Consider the following 22,228-nt stretch of genomic DNA (forward strand, 5'->3'; position numbering starts at 1 on the left):
CGATATGCTGTTCTTCCTGCATTTCAGGACAGGAATGCTTAAAACTGAGAGAAGTTCTTGGCTGAGAGGTCATTGCATGTGGAAGGACTTGATTTCGCTGCAGTTAAGGTGTAGTGAAACATGACACAGCAGCAGGGCATGGAACCGCGTTGCTGTCCTGATCTTGCTGTTAAGAAGTTTCATTATCTGATTTTTTGAGGGGGAACATAGGCAAGTTCTCTGCTCCAAGGCAGTTTCCACCCTTCTTGCCCAGGAGGAGATCAGAAGCGAGACCTCAGCCGTATCTGCTGGGTGTTCTCCCCTTTGCTCCAAGCCCAGGCACCATAAAACCGTTCTGGCCACCACCTGAGGCCGATCACAAGGACTCAGCTACCGGCTGCCCTCCTCGGGGGGAGGCAAGGGGGGCAAAAAGCGGCGATAGCCGTGACACCGCGGAGCCGTGACAGGAGGCGGCGGCCTGGCCGCCCGGGCCTCCCTCACCGCCTCCGGGGGCGGCCTCAGAGCGGCGGGCCGGGCTGCCCGGGGCCGACCCGTGCTGAAGGAAGCCGAAAGGGGCCGAAGGGTGCCAGCCCAGCCCGGCTGCGCCTTTAAGGGGCGTGGAGCGGGGCCGTGCCGAGCCGAGCCGTGCCGAGCCCAGCCCGCTCCCCCCGCGGCCGGCCCGGAACTGCCAGCGGCGGCCGGCCATGGTGCGCATCGTGACGGTGAAGACCAAGGCGTACGGCGACCAGAAGCCCGGCACCAGCGGGCTCCGCAAGCGGGTCTCCGTCTTCCAGAGCAATGCCCACTACGCTGAGAACTTCATCCAGAGCGTGCTGGCCACCCTGCCGCCGGCCGAGCGCCAGGAGGCCACGCTGGTGGTGGGGGGGGACGGCCGCTACTACATGCGGGACGCCATCCGGCTCATCGTCCGCATCGCCGCCGCCAACGGGGTACGTGCGGCCCGGGGCCGAGGAGGAGGAGGAGGAGGAGGAGGAGGCGGAGGAGGAGGAGGAGGAGGAGGAGGGAGGCTTCCTCTGCCATCCGGCCTCCTCCAGAAAAGCGGAGCTGAGGATGCTGGGGGGCAGCGTCAGGCGCTGGGGGGAGGCCTGCCGCGCCTGCAGAAATCGGGTGCCTCGGTGCCTGTAAAAAAACTAAGGGGGCAAAAGTGTGGCTAGGCCACCTGGGGGCAAAAATTTGAGCTCGCCGCTTTCTTACGGAATAAGGAAGTGGATGAGTGTCTTTTGAAGCCGTGCAGAAATGTGCCTTCTGTGCCCCGGGGTGGGTGCCCAGCCGTCAGCCCGCGCCCCCTGACAGCACCAGCACACACGGTCGATGCAGCCTTCCCTGGCAGAAAAGCGGCCGGCACTGGTTTATTTATCAGCTCTGAGGAGAGTTGGGGCTGAAATGTGCGCTGACAGCACCTTGGGTCCCAGTGACCGAGCAGGCTGGGGGACGTGGTGCTTCAGCCCCGGTTGGTGCGGGTGCCGTGGGACATGGCGGCCCGCCAGGGCCTGAGGAGCTCCCCTCCTGCACCTCGCCTCGGCCCCACAGCAAGCAAGGGGTCGAAGGCTGTGGTTGAGCTGGGGACCCCTCAGGAGGGGCTTGAGTCCTGTGCTCGTGGCTGTGCAGCGCCCAGGGGTCCGCTCACCAGCGGGCATTTGCCCTGCGGTGTTTTGTCCAAGTTGCTTCCAAGCGCTAGGGCAGAATTGGTTCTAAAGAAAGAGAAATGTTCTGGAAAGGCAAGAGGAAACAGGAGGAGAAAGCAGGTGGGTGAATAAGTGGGTTAAGAGGCAAGACACTGCTATACGAAGTGGGAAGTTTTACTTTAAAAGCTTTTCATTCTGAATCTTTAATTTATAAAGCAAGGAAACGGCCGTGGCCTGAGACAAAATGTTAGACTTCTTCAAGCAAAAATTAAGTGATACGACAGCACTGCCAGTCATCTGCTTCATCTGCTTGCAGGTTCTTTATGCCCTTGTTGCAGCAGAATAGAGGCAGTGGCGTGGGCTTTCTGGACTGCTGTAGGAAGCCATGAAATAAACTCCCCCCTCCCCAGCCACCCTCCAAAATATGAGGAGGACTGGCAGGTCAGAAGTGCTGCAAAATCATAGATTTCAATATCCTATTTTAAAAAAAGAGGGGGAGAAAGACCTCAAAGGTTCATTAAAGAAATGAGAAAACTATCCCCCAAATCCTTTAATAACTGAAGAGCAGATATAAATCTGAATAAGGAACCAGAAGGAGGCACAGTGAAGTGCTCTGCAGAGTGCAGGGATATTGAAAGCTTGATACAATCCTGTGATTCTGTGACAATTGCTGGCTAAGTTTGAATTGCATGGGCCTAAACAAAGTTTGGCAATGCAATACTCGAGGGTGGCAAAACCTTCAGGTCCCAAGAAATGAGGTAACTGAAGATAGAAAGTTTCCTTATTCAATGCGTAATGCTTGTTTTTAATGAATTTCTATGCATTTGCTTTTGTGTTTTGGAGTGGTTAGGGGATGCTTGCTTCATGTTTTTTTCTCTGTAATCGCAAGTGCTAGTTCTCTGGTAGGCTCTTACTCAACTGCACTGTGGTAGCTATGAAAATCCTGTTTCTTCATAATGGATGTGAAGTAACTGGAGGTCACCCACCCTTCAAAGAGAAGGGTGACCTCCTTTGGTTAATGTGTAAGAAAGCGTGCTGCAAACACGTGGCAGCGGGTTCCTGGAAACTGTTTTGGCCTGAGTGCTGGGGCCTGCGGGGGTCTCCTGATTCCAGCAGCCAGGTCTCAGAGGAAGGCTCCGTAATCTCATGGTGAGGAATACTAAATAATATAGAGGAAAACTGGACACCTGAAGCACGAGTGCTGTTTTGTCTGTAGGGAAGTGATTATTACAGTGCATTAAAGGGGATCCACTGTATAGGTCCATTGGATACTGAGAACGTGGTAAAACGGAAAAACAAGTAGTAGGGAGTAAAGATATAATAAAGCCAAGTTTGGGCTACAGGCCTCTCTAACATAGCCTTTCTGCTTGTTTTGATCACCAAGGTATGTCGTACTAGGATGCATTCACCCGTCTAACAGCAGCCAGCCCACCTCCTGTGCCAAAGCAGGGCTGGAGAGCCGTATTTCTGGTCCTAGGGAGTAAGAGGTGAAGGGGTCACTACTTTAAAATCCTCGGCCTTTAAGATCTGGCTGAGCGGTCCTCTCAAAGCCACAGGAGAAACAGGAGTGCGGTTCATGATTGTTAGTTTTACAGAGTAAAAAGTGAGGATGCTAAAGTGAGTTTTAGTTTTGTCTGTATCTGGAATGGTTAATATATACCTAAATACTGGTATTTGAATAGCAACACCTCAATTTGTAGTTCCGTGATTAACAAGTGTTTACCTTATTTACAAGTTTGCCTGTATAAAAGTAAACTGAAATAGTCGTTGTTGGTTTCGCCATTCTCAGCTGGCAGCCGGCGTAGCCTTCCTGCTTTGTTTTGGTCTGTTGTGCCAAGCATCCTTTATTTTTTTTTTCCCCACATAGTTAGCAAGTCTGACTCCTTAATTAACGAATAAGGTGTAAAAGCTCCAGTCGTCACCTGTTGGAGTAGAATTGTGGCTGTGCAATAGCTTTAAGTCAGAAGCAGGCACAAATTACAGAACTGAGGTTATATACCTAGATCTGATCACGTACCTAGGATCAGGCTGATGCGCTAACGTTGTCACCTGCTATTCAACAAATTTACCGTGCCCTTGGTTCCTTCTCAAATAAAGAGATTTCAAAGTGCTGCAAGGTATCTGCATTAAAGCAATTTGCTTGAAGGTGTTTTGACTGCCAGGCGCTGCTTTGCATGTTAAATGCTAGCCTGGTTTTGTTTTACTGCTGCAGGACAAAACGGTACTTCTGTTAGAAATACTGCTCTCTGCCCCAGAAAGTTTGGTTTCCTGGCTTGGCTGCTATTAAGCTTTTCCCCACCCAATTATCCCAGGGAAACCAAGTGTTTAAATTCTGTTGCATTGCTCAGCAGCTCGTTATTTGCCAGGGCTCTGTTGTAGCTTACTTTGGTAGCTCTGCTGCATTTTAATTTTGTGCTGTTCCTGATTCTGCGCAAGACTGCGAGGTCAGCCTCAGTCCTGTTGCTTTACAGCCCTTCATCCACTTAGCAGCCAGCGACGTTACCCTAAAAAACAGGCTCTGTCAGTCCTCAGGCTCAAATCTTCCCATTTAGTAAAAGCTCCTGGTACTAAAACATCAAATTCAAGTGATGGTGAAGAAATGTGTTCCAAAAAAGCAAACCCCATGAACCAGTCCTGTATGCAGTGATGCTAGATCCTACGGGCCGATAAGAAATCTCAGTTTCTGGTCTCTGTTACATTGCTGTTTTTCTCAGAAGCAGAAGAGGAAAGTGAGGTCTGGTATCTGAAGTAAGGAGATAGAGCTCGAGTGTGCAGTCGGCGTTACCGTGCAGGTATGTCCTGGCTCCAGATTATGGTGGGGTTTAGAAGACAACCGTACGTGCAGCAGCTCCCTACAGCTTGGAGACTGCTTTTACACTGGTTTACCTTCTTTTTGCCTCTCAGATTCATTGGTTTATATCAGTTCACAGTCGAAGGTTATTAAGGCAGTGGTGAGGTTGTCCAGGTTCGGTGGCTTTTTGGAATTTTATCCTCTACAGCACTGAAACCCCGGCTGAAGGGGAGAACCAGGGTGCTTTGCAGTTAATCTTTGCAAATCCAGCAGCCGGAGTGTTGAAATCCACGCTAACAGGGGCTTAACCGTAATCTCCTGGAGCAGTGACTCTAAGCAGACGCCTCAGCTCTGGCTGCGCTGGGAGGCAGCCGCGCAGGGCCTGACGCCTTCTCTTTGTCACACCGAAGTCTGGGTTAGGTGAGCTGAGCTCAGCAGGCGCTGCCTGCAGGCCTTACAGCCAGGCTGAGCTGGTGCAAGACCAGCTCCAGGAAAGCATTGCGGTGGCTCCTTGCCCTCCCATCTCGGAGCTAACCAATAGTGATTAATGCTTCAAATGATGAACTCAAAAAAAAAAAAAAATGGAAATAAAACTGGAAATAGTCTCACCGGGAGCATGGTGCCTGGTGTGGGTACGCCCCTGGGGAGGACGTGGGGTGCTTGGGGGAGACTCCAGCAGGCAGCAGCAGAGAGATCCCGAGGTCGGGCACGTGTGGCCAGCCAGAAAGCACAGGGAGACTCAGCTTAGCCCAGAGCTGGGAAAAACGCTTGCTGTCTGCAGTGATGCTGCAGAGGAGAAGGTAACAAATCGCTCTCTGGTCAGCTGGGGACCGGGCAAGAATTAAAATTGCGGCAGGAGAGGCTTAGGCTAGACATTAGAAGGCGTTTTTGGAAGCTTAATACTAATGGAAAGAGTGCCTTGCCTGGGGGTGGTCATTAAATGTCTGCCTGGGAAAACGTCTAGAAAAAGGGTTTGGGTAGAGCTGGTCCTGCCCAGGGCAGGGGCTGGGTGAGCTTTCCACAGCACTCCCAGCCCTTCCCTACCCCTGTGCTTTACCTGCTCCTTGCCTGCAGGTGAAGCTTTGCCAGCACGTTGTAAGTTTGTGAGAAAAGCTCCGCGTGCGTCTCCCTCTCTCCCCTTCCATCCGCGCTGTTCCACGCGCAGCCCCCGCGTCAGGATCCAGGGGCAGGGGCGATCTCCCGGCGGGCTGGGGCCAGGATCCCCAGCTGGAGTGGGCCTGCTGGAGGTAAACGGGCTGAAATCCCTCTCCCGTGCCCCTGTGCCAGGCAGGGCAGCAAACGCCAGGGCAGCCCGCGGTCACGGGCAGGCTTGGGTGTGCGCTGCAGAGCTGACCTTTGGACAGAAACCCTCGCAGTCGTGGCTGTGGCTGTGTGCTCCTCTTCTGGCAAAGGGGGGGGACGAGCCCCTGCCAGCGTGACAAACCTGGAGCCCTTCGTGGGGTCCGCAGCAGCCCTGCAGATGGTGGCTTCACCCCTAGCCCTGCAGAGCTTGTTTCCCAGGGTGTCAGGAATCTGCTTTCTGCCCCCACCTGGCTTCTCCCCTGATCCTCACCGGGGTGCACGGTCGGCACAGAGCAGCACGTCTCAGTTCTGCAGTGAGCGGCACGTACGTGGGTGCCTGTGTGCCCACTCAGGCTGTCCGGATGGTGCCAGACACTCTGCCCCTCTCCCTTTCAGCCTCAGAAAACTACATTTTAATTAATTCTTACGGAAACAAAGAATCTTGCAAGCAGAGCTCCTGCGGTTGCGTAACCGACGGGCTCGTGGTTGGTTTATTTTACTTTGCCTCCATTTATCTCGGCAGTGCCGAACGTCACGCCGGCAGCAGGCTGTAATCAGGCAGAAGGTGCGTGGCTGTGGCAGCCGCGGGGCCATCGGGGCTGCCGGCCCCTCCGGCGGGATTGCACAAGCAGCAGGGCACAGGTTTGCTGTGGGCAGGAGTTGGGGAAACGTGCTTCGTGCTTTAAAGGAAGGCTGTGAAACAATTGCAAAATACCTGGCTTGGATTCTGTGGAGTGTTCTCCCCCGACTATTTTGAATGTCACAGTGTAGGATGGGGTGGGATGAGGAGAGGTGGCCGAGCTGCAGCTCCTGCGGGGAGAGGGGATGGGGCAGGGGCCAGCAATCTCGAGCCGAGGGAGGGGCTGCGTGCTCTACAAGGTTTGACTGAAGTTTAAGGGCTCTCAAAATAGCCTTGTTTGACTTCGGTTAATGATAAAAGGACAGCAGTTCATGGCTTCGACTCTGCTCTTGCGTGTCTGAAGTGCAGGACTGCAAACGGGGACCGACGTGAGCAAACAGCCCTGCCTGGGGCAGGCTGGCCGTTCGGAGGGGGAACGTGGGGAGTGAGGCACCTAGGCAGTGTGGCCACGAGGGAAAGTTAAGGAGATTGGGGTTGTTCCTTGTAGAAAAGAGAGGATGCTCCAACTCTGTTTGTTAAGGATTTTTTTTTTTACCGTGCAAGAAGTTGTCGGGAAGAGGGTTGTGGTCAATTTGTTCGCTGACAGCTCGGGAGGGCTTGAGCCACGGCGAGGAAGGCGTAGGCCAGATCGCAGGGACACGCTTCTAGCTGCAAGGCGATTTATGCGTTGGCGCCGCTTACCTGGAGAGGAAGACATAACGAACAGGTTACGTGGACTGTCTGAAGGGTGCCCTGGGTGTATTTGATCCTGCACCAGTTTTGGGGAGGGAGCCGTTAGCCGCTGCATTCCTTTCTGTCCAGGCAATGCCTCCCAGATCACGAATGGCCAGCACGTGCACGCTTCATTACGCACCCCGGTTCCCAACCCGGTCAGCGCGTGGGCACCTCCTCTGGGGGGTGGCCTCGTGTCCCCGAGTGCCACGGCTTCCCACGGAGCTGGGAAGAAGAAGAAGGGACAGAGCTTGCGTAGGCCTTTCCCTGCCGGGGAGGCTGCTCAGTGGGAGGCTCGTTTTGGGAGCTGGATTTTGTCCTCTGTGCCGCTAGAGGGAAACCTGTGCCTTTGCATGGAAATTTAGGGCGTCGCAGCTGCAGGATAGGGAATAGCAGATGCTGGACTAGCGTGGAGGTATGAAATGGACACTGACTGTTTCTGGCTGCCTACCCCAGGCATTCTCGCCGTTGGTATAAAATAAAGATGGCCATAGCAGCGTCTCTTTGCCCCTCGGAAAAATCTGTTGATTTTTGGAGCAATGACAGAGGCGGCACCTTGGGAGACGGTCCTGTGGAAGCCTTGGTAAATTGTCACAATCCAGCTGTGTACACAACTCCTTTCTCCTACCCCTTTTTAATAATGGGATGAACTGAGTCATTACGAAGTGTACGCTCTCTAATTTTCCAGTAATATCCAGAAAACGCTGCCAGCAGCTCGGACAGGGGACGTTGAGCGTTATTAAAGGGGTTTGGAGGAGACCGTGATTCCGGTCCAGTGTTTGAAGTTACCTTCCCCAAGCTCAGGGAGACGATGCCTCATAAAAGCTTCTTGGCATTATTTGGATCTCTTCTGTGTGTAAGTTGTTCCAAACCCGATAGCTTTATCATGCTGTGTTCTAAAGTATTTGATAGGTTTTTTTTTTATTTTTTAATAACTTTTGGCACCTGTGCTGCCCAGGGTAGGACTTGCGGGGGTATTCGGTTGAAACCGTGGTTTTAGCGGCTTTGAGCTGTGCTGGGTTTTCCCTAGCTAAGCAAAGGCTGAGCCACTCTTCGCTGTGGACAGCGTCCCCGTATCTGGGAGGGAGCCGTGGGGCAGTCAGGTTGTCGCAGCGGGACTCGTGTAAGCGACCTGTGGGTAACAGATCTGCTGCCTTCCATTTTAAGAGTGACCTTTAGCTCGCCGGACTCCGCAAAACACCTCCGGCCGCGTGCTGCCGTGCCTGCTGGAGGCTTTTCCTCCGGGGCCTGCCGCGGCTGCAGAGATTTGCTGGGCTGGCAAAAATGCTGGGGCAGCGCATCGGTGTGTCCGAGCGGGGCGCCGAGCTGCCCATGCGCTGACGGAGACCCGGGCGGACGGACGGGTGGTAGCACAGAGCGGCGAGGAGCCGTGCCTGCAGGGAGCAGAAGGTGGTGAAGGAGGCAAAAATTGCCTTTTCCTGCCCGTTGGGACAGCGGCGTGGAGCTGCGTGTTCGCCGTGACATTGATCCTCCTCAGCAAGTGCAAAGAAACATCTTCAGTTACAGAACCCACGTTCAGCTCGGTGTTCAAGGAGCTATTTTTGGGTGCTCAAGAACTTCACTCAGCTTCTGTCCAGTAGGTGTGCCATTGCTGGTGTCAAGATTGATATATTTTTTAAATTACATAGTTTTTCCTTTGTATTTCATCACAATTTACTTCTTAAATGCGCTTATATGAAAAAAGACCATGGAAGACGCTCCTCTGCCTCTGTTGACCATGCCAACGGCTCCTTACAACGACCAGAAGCCAGGAACAAGTGGACTACGGAAGAAGACCTTTTATTTTGAATCCAAGACGAACTATATGCAGAATTTTATCCAGAGTATATTTTTTTCCATAGATCTAAGAGATCGACAAGGAGCTTCTATGGTAGTTGGAGGCGACGGGAGGTACCTGAATAAGTCTGCGGTGGAACTGATAGTCCAAATGGCTGCAGCCAACGGGGTTGGTAACTGTTAAATGACTAAATTCCTCGGGTTGCGTAGCTGATAAATGCAGAAAACCATAACGAATCAGTCACTATGAGTCACTAACTGCTAACGGTTAACTTTTTAACAGAAAATCCAACTGGTAATGCTGAAATTACTGTTTATTCGCTTTTAAGTGGTACAGTTGGATAGAAGCGTGCGGAAACACACGGAGCAAAGAACATAAATAGTCCACGTTTTCTGTGCGTTCCCAGTTCGTGGTTTGACATGCCTCAAGCTGTTGGCACTTGTGGACTTTGTAGTATCTCCATCAGGTCGTAAAACCCTGATAACGGTAGGAAGAGGAGTAGGTGGCAGAGCCACAGCTCTCCCTGCGGTGGCAGCTTGGCAAAAGCTCCTTCAGCCTTGCTCTGAGAAGGCAAAACGCAGGCTCTGCTGCTTCTCAGCAGGTACAGGCTGTGGCTGCGCGGTAAGTACTCGGGGAGCCTCCGAAAACTGAAATGAGATGAGAGCAGAAATGAGGGGGAGCCCTCGCAGAGATCTCTGGTTGGGCTGGAAGCAGAGCAGGAGACCGGTCTGTTTGCGGCACGGCGTGGTTCAAGTGCTGCAAGCCTCTTGGGTTGTGTCTTTGCTTCTTTTCCCTTTTTAAGAAGGGAAGACTGCCGTCTGTCCTGGATCTCTTAACGCAGAGCAAAACTTTACGCTAAGAGACGTGGCGTAGGAATTTGCTTGGCAGAAAAGCTTGTTTGATCACAACAGGGTAATTTGTAATGAGCAGGCAGATAAGAGGAGAGAATTTTCTTAAACCAACACGTTTTCCAGGCTGGAAAAAAAGAATCCTTTGGCATTGCAAATTAATGTGTTCCACTTAAGTCAGCGTACGGGCTGAGCAGGAGAGCTGGGGAATGCGCACAAAGTAAGAGCCAGGCCTGCTGCTCGGGCTTTTTGACACCAGGACAGATTTCCTGATGGTAAAGATGAGATTAAGCTGATCTTCACCAGATGAGGCTTCTCTCCTGCGTTTCTTTCCAGCGGCGTGGCCGATGTCTGGCTAACATCTAGTTCCACCGTTGGGTTTGATATTTTTCATTGGCCGTTTTTTCCTAGTCTGGCTGAAACCTGTGACTTCGTTAATCGACGTTGTGCTGACCTCGCTCTGTAGAGCCGAAGGGCTGAGTCCAAGGATGTGTTAAAATATAAAAAGGCACGAGGAGGGCATGCCTGTCGTGTCTTGGATGTGCAGAAGCGTCTTTGTCGGCATGTGCCAGGGACAGGTGCTGTCACCTCCGCAAACGCGGCATCAGCAGGATTTCCGAATGGCGCCAAGCACGCTCGCTGTGCTGCTGGAGGGTGATTCACATCGCCTGCTTTAAATGCTGGTTATCGGTTAAAGGAAGGGGTTTGGGGTTGTTTGTCTGCTTACCTGCATGGACAGGAAGCTCTGTGCTCGGCGGCTGTAACCGGTGCAGGGCGTTGTGATGCACGGATTGTACAGGAGGGCAGTGGAGCTGTGCCCGCCAGCGTCCTCAGCTGGAAAACGTGGGTTTGATGTGAAAGCACTGAAAACATCAGCCTGTGTTGCTGGAGGGGTCCCGCAGGAGTCCTTCACTCTCTGCGTGCGTCTTAGTGGGGCTTTTGGTGACTCCAGGTGGAAGCTCTGGGTTGCGTGACGGGGCCGTAACCCAACATCGCCTTGGGAATGGGTGAACGGAGCTGTCTGGAGCATCCTGTGGAAGGTGTTTCTGTACCGTTACTTCGCTTTGGCTCATAAGAAACTCCAGAAAACTGAAAAAGATGCTGAGTGCTAGCAGCTCAGCGCGCTGCTAGGCTGAGCAGCCTCTCCCGTGGTTACCCCGAAGGAGTCAGCACCGGGCTGCTGGGAAATGACAGCCGAAAACCTCTGCCGGCCGAGGAGGGCCCCGAATCAGAGAGCAGCCTGTATGGAAGCGAGTCTCCTTGCTGCATTCACTTTGGGTTTAAAAGTTGCTGTTCCAGGTCTCTGCCCGTGGTGCTGCGGGGCAGGAACCGCCGTCATCCCGTGCCGCTGGCTTAGCACCACGCGGGAACCTGCGCTCCAGGCAGGCTGGCTTTTGTTCTCTGGTTTGTCCTGCCTTTGAATGAAATTCCTCCTCTTTCCTCAGTCGTATACAGGGTCTAATCTCCTTGGCTGGTGGGGAGTAGTCTGGTATGTTTTTAAAGCTCTGTCACCTCATCTGGGGGCTGTGGTAAGGGGCATGTTCTTCCAGGAGAATATTTATCTTCTGTTTTACTACGTGAACTGGATCCTGATTACCTTGTACTGCTTAGCACATCGGTCTGGATTTAATCTCGGTGATATTACCGGATTTATGGGAGGGAGGTGTGTTACCCGCTGCGAGGAAGAGAATTTGCATCTGGTCCCACGGGAGCAGCGATGATGATCTATTTTGCTCTTGCTTTGGCTTCTCTCAATCCCATTGTGTCTTTTGAAAGCAAAGTTCAAGACCGTAGCCAAAGGGTGTTGGTTTTTTTGTTTTGTGGTGTTTTGTTTAGATGGCTCTGGAAAGCTCAGCTCTTCAGCGCAGGCTGCCATTTCCAGTTGAGCTGCAACGTTCATAAAGGGAAAAAAGGCACAGCAGAACGGGGTGGGCTGCTGACCTTCAAACTATGAAGCAGAGGGCTTCACAGCCTCCCAGGAACACGCTGTTTGCTTCAGCACCCCTACCATCAAGGTGCCTCCTTGGGAGGCTTTGCTTTGCCTGTCGCCAGTGTTTGGGGGTCCGGTGCTTTTGCTGTTTTTAGCATTTGGGACTTAAGTCGTTCCTTTTGCCCTTTAATTTTCAGATCGGCCGCTTGGTCATAGGGCAGAACGGCATTCTGTCCACTCCAGCGGTGTCCTGCATCATCAGGAAAATCAAGGCCATCGGCGGCATCATTCTGACGGCCAGCCATAACCCTGGTGGGCCCAACGGAGACTTTGGTATTAAATTCAATACCGCCAATGGAGGTAAGGTTTAGTTCTCTTTTATTTCCTTGCTTTCTACTTGCCGGTTCTTTATTGGTACCAAGGAACCTGATTAAACTGTCTTGACATCACGGAGGTTCAGCGGCCTGAGCACTGGGTTCCCCTGAAAACCAAACCACAGCATGGTCGAGGTCAGAAGGGACCTCTGGAGGTGATCTGGTCCAACCCCCCTGCTCAAGTAGGGCCACCTGGAGCAGGTTGCATAGGTCCATGCCCAGAGCGATTGATCTGCTCCCCTTGCTTCCCAGTATTCCTCTCCTAATGAGGTATCTCAGGTCGTCTACTGTACGTCTGAAGGGCACTTCTGCAGTCTGTTTGCTTAACTTCTTCCCTCTCGCCCATTATATCTCGTAGGTCCTGCTCCTGAAGGTGTCACGGACAAAATTTTCCAAATTAGCAAGAAAATCGAAGAGTACGCGATCTGCCCGGATCTCCAGGTGGACCTGGGCACCATTGGGAAACAGCAGTTTGATTTGGAGAACAAATTTAAGCCATTTACAGGTAAATGACTGTTCTTCTTGGAAAGTTTCTTTGCAGGTGAAGTTAGTGTAGACCTGCTACGAAAGGACGCTCGGTTTTTTGGAAGGACAGATGCGGCCGTTCTGACCTCTCCTTCTCAGCTGCTGGATAATCCAAGCAAAATTGTCTGTCCTGGTTGCTGTGGATTTTTATTTTTATTTTTTTGCTTGCATCTCACCTTGTCTAGATACTTTAATTCTACTATTGTTTCTGTCCTACAAAAGGTTCCACTGAAGTAGGTAAATCTGATCCACTGAGCTTCACTAACATCAGACTGTTTGGTCCGTAAGGCTCCCATTAACACGCATGTGGGAAACAAAGACAAATCTGCAGTTAAAGTTCATTTTCCGGATTAAATGTTACAGCGTTAGTGTTGAATCTTTGTAACTGACTTTTTCCAGAGTTTCACGTATAAAAGAACTGTCTGAGAGTTGGAAAGCCGTGACATTTCACGCATGATTTCTGTCAGTTAGCAGTGAAAATAAAAATACATCTTAAAAAACAGACTTTTAAAAAAAGTTACTGCAAGGATTTTCACCACCTCCTGATGATCACTCATTGTAAACAAAATTAAATCAAAAGATGCTAAAAATCCGTATTTCTCTCGTTCTCCATTTCTGTGTACCGGGATTTTTGTGTAAATAGTTTTTTCTTCGCTTTTTTTTTATTTTTACATGGCCCATTAGTTGCAGAGGTGCAACCTTTTCAGACTCTAAGGTGCACAGTTCGTGCTCATGTTGGCGGAAGTCTGTTTATGTATGTTTTTCCCCTCTAATCCCTCTCTCCACATAACCGGAGTGGAACAGAGGCCTCTCAAAGGACGTCCGGGGGGCTGGGGCTGTGAATGGAGGCTGTGACCAGCAGAGAGCTGGGAACAATGTTTGTCTTCAGGATTCTGTCACTCTGTTTGGTCTCTAATCCGATTAGCAGTGGCAGCCTGTAATTAAACGGCTCTTAATATAGGACCATTGTCATTGTCTTTATGAAATGATTCTGTGGGGTGTTTAAAGGCTTTATGCCAAGCCCTGGCCCTTTGCACGGAGGACTGTCAGCGCAGTGCCACGTGGAGCAAAATTGCTTTTCTACGTCGAGTTCAGACTGTCGGAGTTAGTCTCTCTCCTCTTCTTTTTCCAGTGGAAATCGTGGACTCGGTAGAAGCTTACGCGAATATGCTGAGGAACATCTTTGACTTCAGCGCTCTGAAGGAGCTGCTTTCGGGGAAGAACCACCTCAAGATTCGCATAGACGCAATGCACGGAGGTACGGGAGGCCGTGGGTCTGCGGGTGCCTCCTGCTGCCCAGGGAAAGCTCTCTCTCACTTTTTTGTTGCTTGTGTGTGAGAGCAGAAAATCCTATTGTACTGCTGGATAGGTGTCAGTCAGGCGTCCGTTCTGTTTTCCTGTTACACGGGGCTGTCACACCAACACCTCGGGGTGCGAGCCCTTCTTTATCCCGTGCCTGACTCGCGTCCTTCCCACGTTCTGCCCTGACAGTTGTGGGCCCTTACGTGAAGAAGATCCTGTGTGAGGAGCTCGGAGCCCCGGCGAACTCTGCTGTGAACTGCACCCCGCTGGAGGACTTCGGTGGCCACCATCCCGACCCCAACTTGACCTACGCTGCTGACCTGGTGCAGACCATGAAGACGGGAGAGTACGACTTCGGAGCTGCCTTTGACGGAGACGGGGTAAATGGGCTGCTCTCTGTTCATCTTTTTGCCCTCTAGTCAGTCGTGGTGCAGGACAGGACGTCAGCAGAGGAGGAGAGAGGCAAAGACCTTTTTTTTTTTTTTTCCTCCTCTCCCTGCTGTAACTGCAGGTGGACGTGAACCACTCACTGCAGTTCACCACCACGGCGGTAGTTGGCTGCTGTGTAAATAATGAAGCCCAAACTGTTTTTAAATAGCTTTAAAGGTTATGAAAAATCAGCAGGAAGGTTGAAATACTGTAGAGGTGTTGCTATTTGACCGTTTCCAAACGTCATATTTAGTTCAGTGCAGTCAAAACCCTCCGTGTCGCGGGGTTCGTAGCCTGCGCCTGCCAAGTAGAACGCCTTTGCATTGCAGCCTGTTTGCACAGAGCAGGGACGTGAGCTGTTTCTCTCTTGTCCTCACCAGGACCGCAACATGATCCTCGGGAAGCACGGCTTCTTCGTGAACCCCTCCGACTCCGTTGCCGTCATCGCTGCCAATATTTTCAGCATCCCTTACTTCCAGCAGACCGGAGTCCGCGGCTTCGCCCGGAGCATGCCCACCAGCGGGGCTCTCGATAGGTAGCACCTGCCGCTGCGCAGGGTGGCGGAGGGGAGGGACTGTCCCTTTCCTGTGGTCGGACACGCGCCCGCAGTGGGGAGCGAGCGCGTGGCCGTCCCGAAGGGCGATGCGCTGCTGGGCTGCCGCGGGCTGCCTGCCAGAGGAGCAGGGAAATTTAATGAATTCCCTCTTTGGGAAGGAACATGGCAGGGTTGGGTTCTGCTCTTTGCTCTCTTGCTTCTCTACAGATAAGCCCCAAAAAATGCCCCCCCCCCCTTTTTTTAAATTTAAATCTGTTAGTGATACTTTCTTTGTTAAATGCTCTGACATCTACAACTGCACATCGCTTTAGAAGAGCTGTGTGTTTGTATTTATTCCTTAGTTATGCTTCCCAACCATCTCCCAAAAGGTAACACCGGGATAAAATAGAGCATTGCTACACAAAGAGCAGTTCTTCATCTAAAAAACAAAACAAAAAAAAAGGCAGAGGCGTGAGCTGCCTGCAGTGTTACCCCAAAAGAGATGCTGGTAACAACCCGGGCTCCTATTGCAGTTATTTCACATGGGTGCACTAAGAGCCCAGCTGTGGTGTGACGTAGCCTTCTTGCCTTCGAAGGGTGGCCCACGCTACAAAGATTGCTTTGTATGAAACTCCGACTGGCTGGAAGTTCTTTGGAAACTTGATGGATGCAAACAAACTGTCTCTGTGTGGAGAGGAAAGTTTCGGTACTGGTAAGTGGGTGTTCCTGAGCTCAGTAACGAAGGCGCTGTTCCTCCTCTTAATTCTTTTGCTGGGTAACTTGGGATTTCTCTTTTGTGGGTAGCTGTTAACGCTTCTGAAATAAAACAAAAAAGCTTTCAAGAATCCCTGGTGGAAGCGTACACAATGCTGAGAGTTTTGTCAGGCAAAAGCTAGTTCTCTTTCAGTTAGTTAGGAAGGCATACGTCGATATGCAGGAAGTTTAAGGGCCTCTTTACTAGCCCGGTCATTGAGTCTATGGGGATTAAGTGCAGTGTTAAATGTATTTTTCAACTCTTGGTGGCCAGGAAAACCTTCTAAATGTTTTCATTTCTGGAAAGAAATATGGTTTGGAGCATGCAGTTTTATTAGGGGAGGTTTCAGGTCACTATTAAATCTCTGAGCTTAATAGGGCCCTCATTTTCCTGTTCTAAAAACAAGGTATGATTTATAAAGTTTAAATTAACACTTGCCTTTGAACAGTTGAAGCAAGTTATTAGGTTACTGAGAAACAAAGCGAACATCTTAAGGAATTTGCTAGGGGTGCGCACGTGACACGCGGCAGTTACTCGTGCAGGGAGGCTGAAGTGAGCAGGTTTCACTCACAATCAAAATGCGCGGCGTTCCCGGGAGGCCGAGTTATCCCACGGCATCCACCGCGTGGTGGTGGCGTCCCGACGGGGGGAAACGGGGCCTGCCCTGCACGAGGGAGGTCAGCACCCGGCGCCTGCACAAGGGCCGTGGTTTGTCTGGTCGGAGTTCTCCTCGAGATCCTGTTCGTCCTCTGTCTGAGGACCACAGGGCAGCCGGGAGGATACGTGAGGTGCAGGGGCTTGGGGGAATCTAGGCTGAACGATTTCAGGCTCAAGCCTTCTGCGTTTTCCTCCCACCGCCCCATATTTCAGCAAAACGTTTTAGCCTGCTCCTACGTGTCTCACAGAGCAAGAGTGGCCTTACATCCTAAAATGCCCGGAAGATCTTGGAGTCTTGCCCTGACTGTTTCCAGCATGCATTAAGTTTACTTTATGGACCTTGGCTGCTGAGAGGGCACCAGCGTTTTGGTAAATGCAAACAACAAGCAGCACAGGATTCGTGGAGCTGCTGGTAGGAGAAGGTCTCTAGCGAGCAGCTCCCTAAAACTGTTTCCAGTTTCTGTCGCGTGTGATGAGCTCATAGCTTCTCACATCCCACAGGTGACTCTACCTTACAAATAAATGTGACGGGGACCCTTTGCAGCAGGGGCTGGGAGGGAGGTTTGGGGTTTGGGCTGTGCCGCATCACATCAGAGCAGCTGGGGATCGGAGCAGTTTTGCAAGGAACAAAGTGGGAAAGGGCCCGGGCAGCCCGTGCTGGGCTCCCCGCACCGCAGAGGGCGTTTGTCCATCTGGTGAAGACCTTTTAAAGAAGGAAAAGGGACGAGGGAGGCTGGTTGATAGCAAGTTAATGAGGAGTTGTTTGGAGTCTGACGGAGTGTGGGCGCTGAAGGGGAGCGAGGTGAAGGAGCAGCCACACAGACCCGGTAAAATGTGAAACAAACTGCGCCCCGGTGGGACCGGAGTCCGGCAGCAATTAGAGTAATGCGACATGACAGAATTCCTGCTCGCCTTCTTGGGGATTTTATTCCAGCAGGAAGTTTGATACATCACATGGGACTCCTTGTTTATGTAGCATTCCTCCCCGTCACCTCCGCGCGGCTCGCCTGGCTGCGCGGGACCGTGAGGATGATTTACCGCCGCGGCCACAATGGTGGCGTTTGTGTCGAGCACCGCGTGGCCCCAGCCCTTCTCCCCGGGCGATCGCCCACCCTGGCAATTCTTGGGAGGGTAAAAGGGCGGCTGGCGCGTGCTCGCCGTGCTCACAGCCGTACCCTGGCTCCTTGGGGTTTTGGTAATGCCCGCTTGGAGGTTTTCCAAAGCCCAAAGGATGAAGCTGAGAAGTTGTGTGTCGGCGGGGCACGGCACCGAACGCGCCGGCCAGGAACAGGGGGGCTGGGTTGGACGTGCTCTGGGCTGCTCTTTGATCCCGTGTTTGATTTAGGTTTTTGGGGCCAGTCTGAGCTGATTTCCCCGTGTGAACGACGTCTCCCCTCGTGCTGCTGCCTGCTGGCCCCAGTGACGGGTGCAGCACAACAGGCGGCTGCGCCCTCCGGTGCCGCATAATTTCGGAGTCGTTAGGGTTTGGCTTCCTCAGCGAGGGCTGACATTTTTCTTGGTGCTTGGCCAGCGTATGTGCCGGGCAGGGTGTGCTGAATTGGCAGACGGTACGTGACAGCTGCTCGAGGAGGTTGCCGTTAGTCCTTCTTGAGCTTTGCGTTTGCCTTTTTTTTTTTTTTTTTTTGATGACCTTTTTAGTGTGCGTTCCCTGTTGCTTCCTTGGGAACAGAATTAAGGATCTGTGAACAATGAGCGTGTGTGTGCGCGTTAAAAGGGGCCGAATGTTTGATTTGGGCCATGGCTGAAAGCAGGTGATGTCTTGAACCGCTTTAACAATGCAGCGGGGATCCAGCTCGTGAAATGCCTTCCATTTGTGAGGCTGTGCAGCTGCCAGGTTGGTGGAGGAGAGGAGGCAAGGTAGAGCCGGAGCGCGGGCTCTCTCCTGGCAGGAGGTGGGAAACGTGTTTCTGCTGCGGCTCTCTGCAGGCTCCGACCACATCCGTGAGAAGGACGGGCTCTGGGCTGTCCTGGCCTGGCTCTCCATCCTGGCCACCCGCAAGCAGAGCGTGGAGGACATCATGAAGGATCACTGGCAGAAGTACGGCAGGAACTTCTTCACCAGGTGGGGAAAGCACTGCTGACACCTCCCACGTCCCTCTGTCCTGTGGCCGACCAGGGGCGAGCCGTCACAAGGGGGGCAGAGCCCCACGTGCTGACAGCGCCAGCATTGGCTGCCGCAGCGCTGTTCCCATCTCGTTGCACTTGCTCTTTGTGTCCCCTTGCAGCAGTTTCAAACTCCCTGACCGGTTTCCTGCAGTATGCAACGTATCCGGGCTGATTAAAGCTGGATATTCACCTCAGCCTTTCATCGTGTCCAGTGTAGGATTTGTTGTTCTGAATACAGGCTGCTCAGTATCAAACTCTGTAGAGGCTGTACATTTTTTGTGTCTGCAGGGTAGCTTTTTTCTCTTAGCGGAGGCTTTCTCTCGCTGTTAGAGCAGCGCGTTTCTTTAGGCTACAAGTTACAAGTTGCTTTGCAGTGTCTCCAGTGATGGCTCTGCATCACTGAATGGGCATCCAGCTCCTAGGCTAAATAGCAGCTGGTTGGGTTTCTGTCCAGTTCCAAACTGCTCCAATTTAAGCTACAGCAGACACGGGAGAGGAAAAGGGAAGGGGGAAGAGCTAAGCTGCACGTGAGCAGAAGGGGAGGTACTGTCTGGAGGGAGAGCGTTAGGCAGAAATCTTTCACTTTAGAAGACCTACATGAAAATTTTGTCTCAAATTGCCAAGTGAAAGAACTTGCCTTCTCATTTTTTTCCTTTTTTTCTTTTTTTTTTTTTTCCTTCGCACCACAAAGCCAGCATACATCTAAGGCATTTAAACCTGTGGAAAAAATGCCAAAGCCTAGAATAAAAAGGCAGTCTTTTAGCACCAGAGGTATGTCTGCGCAGCAAGCAAAGTGCAGCGGTAGGCAAGTTAGCAAGCCCGTGCGTGCTCCGTCTAGCTGGCTGGGCAAATAAAAACCACACAAATCACACTGGCAATCAGAGTACAAAGTCTCGGGTCCTGAGTTGCGCTTCAGCACATGCTGGAGCTGCTGCTCTCTGCTGCCTTTCTTACCACCAGTCATTAGATCAAAGCTGGCACCGGTATGTTATTGTGTGCTGCAATCACTCCTTCGCTTTGCTGTGGGGACACGAGCTAGGATGCTCCGGCAAAACTGTGATCGTGAGGAACCTGCCGAGATCCTGTCGGTGGAATTAGAATAAATGCTTTGCAGTCAGCATTGGTGGAGTCTGGCCCTCTGTCTTTAATGTATCTAGCACAAGACAGCACAGTTTGAGCTTTCATCTCTCCTAATGCTAAATGTGATAGGTTGTAGTGTGTCCCACAGCGTTGTGCTGGAGTCATAAACTGCTGCACGGATCCTCCTCTCTTTCCTTCCCCTCCTTTTCTCTGTTAAGAGTAGAAAACGTAACGTGGGGCTGACCGCAGCGTTGTTAAACAAGGGCATCACAAAGCACTGCTAACTCATTACAGACCTTCCTAATCTCTGTTTTCTGGTGACTGGTTGTAGATACGACTACGAGGAGGTGGATGCAGATGCAGCTAATAAAATGATGAAGGATTTGGAGACCATGATGTTCGACCGCTCCTTTGTGGGGAAGCAGTTGTCGTCTGGTGACAAAGTCTACACGGTTGAGAAAGCCGACAACTTCGAGTACAACGATCCCGTGGATGGAAGCGTCTCCAGAAACCAGGTGGGCACAGCCTCGCCTGGGCTGAACACGACCTCAGTTCTGTCCATTGCATCTGCGCTTCCCTTGAAGCCAAGCACTGCGTTTGACCCCTGGAAAAGCGTCTCCCTTGTGTTTGTCAGCGGGATCCTGGCCTGCATGAGGGAACTTGCTGCATGAGGCGCAGAGCGGGTCAGGAGGGACGCTTTTGCTCCTCCAGGAGTGAATAGCAGAGGTGCCTTCTGCAGCTCCCCCAGGAGGACGGAGCTCAGGGATGGCGCGGGTCAGGCGTGGCCACGCTGGGTGCCATGGGAAGCGCCTCGGGTACCCAAGAGGCGCGTGGCTGAGAGGCTCTTCTCCTCTCCTTCTCTCCTACCAGGGCTTGCGGCTCATCTTCTCCGATGGCTCCCGCATTATCTTCAGGCTGAGCGGTACCGGCAGCGCTGGGGCGACCGTGCGGCTGTACATAGACAGCTACGAGAAAGACGCCCAGAAGATATACGAAGACCCCCAGGTAGGTGTTGCTCTGAGTCACGGCAGCGCTGGCTCCCAGCCTTCCTCGTGCACACAGACCTTGGCCCTAAGCAGAGCAGCACTAAGCAGTGTGGAGGCGCTGGGCGTTTTGGAAGCAAGAGCTTTGGTATCTTTAATCCCAGTGCAAACAGCTTTTAAAAAAGCTCTGTGTGGAACAAGCATTACTTATTCAGAACCCCTCACGGCTTCCTTTGGAGTTGCACACTAGTTTTTCTGTTTGTTTATGTTACATCTGTGGCTGGTTCCAGGTGTGGAAGGACACTTGCAGACCTGAACTGACCTTTTAGGTGAAATGTTGCATTGCTAGGGATAAGATGAGCTCATTCCTATACAGAATTCAGGAAATACTTGTTTAAAACAAATAAATGCGGGTGAGAGGATGCTGCAGTCACATTTAAGGTGACACTGACTCGTTCTGTACTAAGTTTGGTGCATGTTCTTTACAGCATCATTTAAAAATGCTCTCTAGCAGGTACTGGAAGAAAAGAATCCGCATTTTATATTCTGCAGCAAAGAGTCCTTGAACTCTTTCTGCATAACTTATGCCATTTTTCACAAAGATTTAGGGGGGGGGGGGGAAGTTCTGCGAGGCAGCAACTAAACCGAGCAGCTTGAGCCATTTGGGCAAGGGGGGGCTCGAAGTATCACACGGTGAGAGCAGCAACTCTGGAGCTGCGTGAAGGCTGTCCCTCCAAGCCTGCATGTCGAACAGTGCCTGCCTCACCGTGCTGTTCCTCCGCCTGTCCCACAGCTCCCGCGGAGGACCCAAACCAGCCCTTTGCTGGCAGGGACCGAGCCTGAGCCGGGGTGTGCGGGGCTGGCGCCAGCCACAGGCAGGGTGGGCACAGCGTGTGTGGGGTGCATGCGTTGCTCCGCTCCGCGGTTCTGAGCCATCTCTCCCCTCTCTGCAGGTCATGCTGGCACCTCTCATTTCTATTGCACTGAAACTTTCACAGCTTCACGAAAGAACCGGCCGCACCGGCCCGACTGTCATAACATAAAGGCTTGGTCCTGGCACCGCGCTGGAGAGCACGCCGCGTGAGGGAAGGCAGCCTGTCACCCCTGTGTTGTCAAATCTGTCACTATAAAAGGAATATTAATTTTATCTCTGTATTTAAGTACAGTGTTGAACCGCTACGGATAGACAATAAAAACCAGCCCCTGTGAACAATTTGTGCGCACGTTGCTGTGCTGCTTTCTTGCGTCACACCGCGCTGCTGGCAAGCTGTGTATGGTGCTCATTAGCACAGCCTTTTGGTTTAGCATATGCACTTTTTTTTTCTTTGCTTAAACAAAAGGCTCTAGAAATAACAAAGCGACTAAATTCTTCAATAATTCAGGGGTTTTGGTTCTATCTTGGAAACTGTCCTGGAAAAGAAGTGCATTTTACCCTTGTTAATATATTGTATTTAAATTTGATGTCTCTAAATAAGCAACAGCTGTGTATTAAGGCTGAGTATTTTTTACTCGTGTGGATTTTTTTCCCCTTTCAAAAACCAGTTATGTAAATTGGTCTCTTTGCCATGCTATCTGTATAAAAAAATGTAACAAACCCTCCCCACAGAAATAAGCAATAGCAAACATTGCAGGATATTAAAGTGATGTGGGCTACACGTACTGCTCAGTGCTCTTTTATTTCCTTGCATCATGACAGGCTCCCTCTTGAAGAGCAAAAGGCTGTTTTGATGAGCTCTTGTTTGGTTGAACGTGCATGGTGAGATTCTTGGAATAATCAGATTTGCAGGCATTAATGTGCAGAATCTTATCCAAGGGCA

The 22,228-nt window shown here is 51.7% G+C and overlaps 1 protein-coding gene across 1 annotated transcript; it reads left to right on the top strand.

Annotated features, from left to right (window-relative positions):
* Positions 1–517: 517 nt before the first annotated feature.
* On the top strand, positions 518–22,066 carry PGM1 (phosphoglucomutase 1). The gene is made up of 11 exons (XM_035564417.2): positions 518–929; positions 11,843–12,005; positions 12,378–12,524; positions 13,677–13,802; positions 14,036–14,226; positions 14,656–14,810; positions 15,407–15,522; positions 18,169–18,304; positions 19,760–19,943; positions 20,299–20,433; positions 21,365–22,066. The coding sequence occupies exons 1-11, from the start codon at positions 684–686 to the stop codon at positions 21,452–21,454; spliced, it is 1,689 nt and encodes a 562-aa protein (XP_035420310.1). The 5' UTR covers positions 518–683; the 3' UTR covers positions 21,455–22,066.
* Positions 22,067–22,228: the final 162 nt, after the last annotated feature.

The sequence above is a fragment of the Cygnus atratus genome, chromosome 8, assembly GCF_013377495.2.
Source record: "Cygnus atratus isolate AKBS03 ecotype Queensland, Australia chromosome 8, CAtr_DNAZoo_HiC_assembly, whole genome shotgun sequence".
Taxonomy (NCBI): domain Eukaryota; kingdom Metazoa; phylum Chordata; class Aves; order Anseriformes; family Anatidae; genus Cygnus; species Cygnus atratus.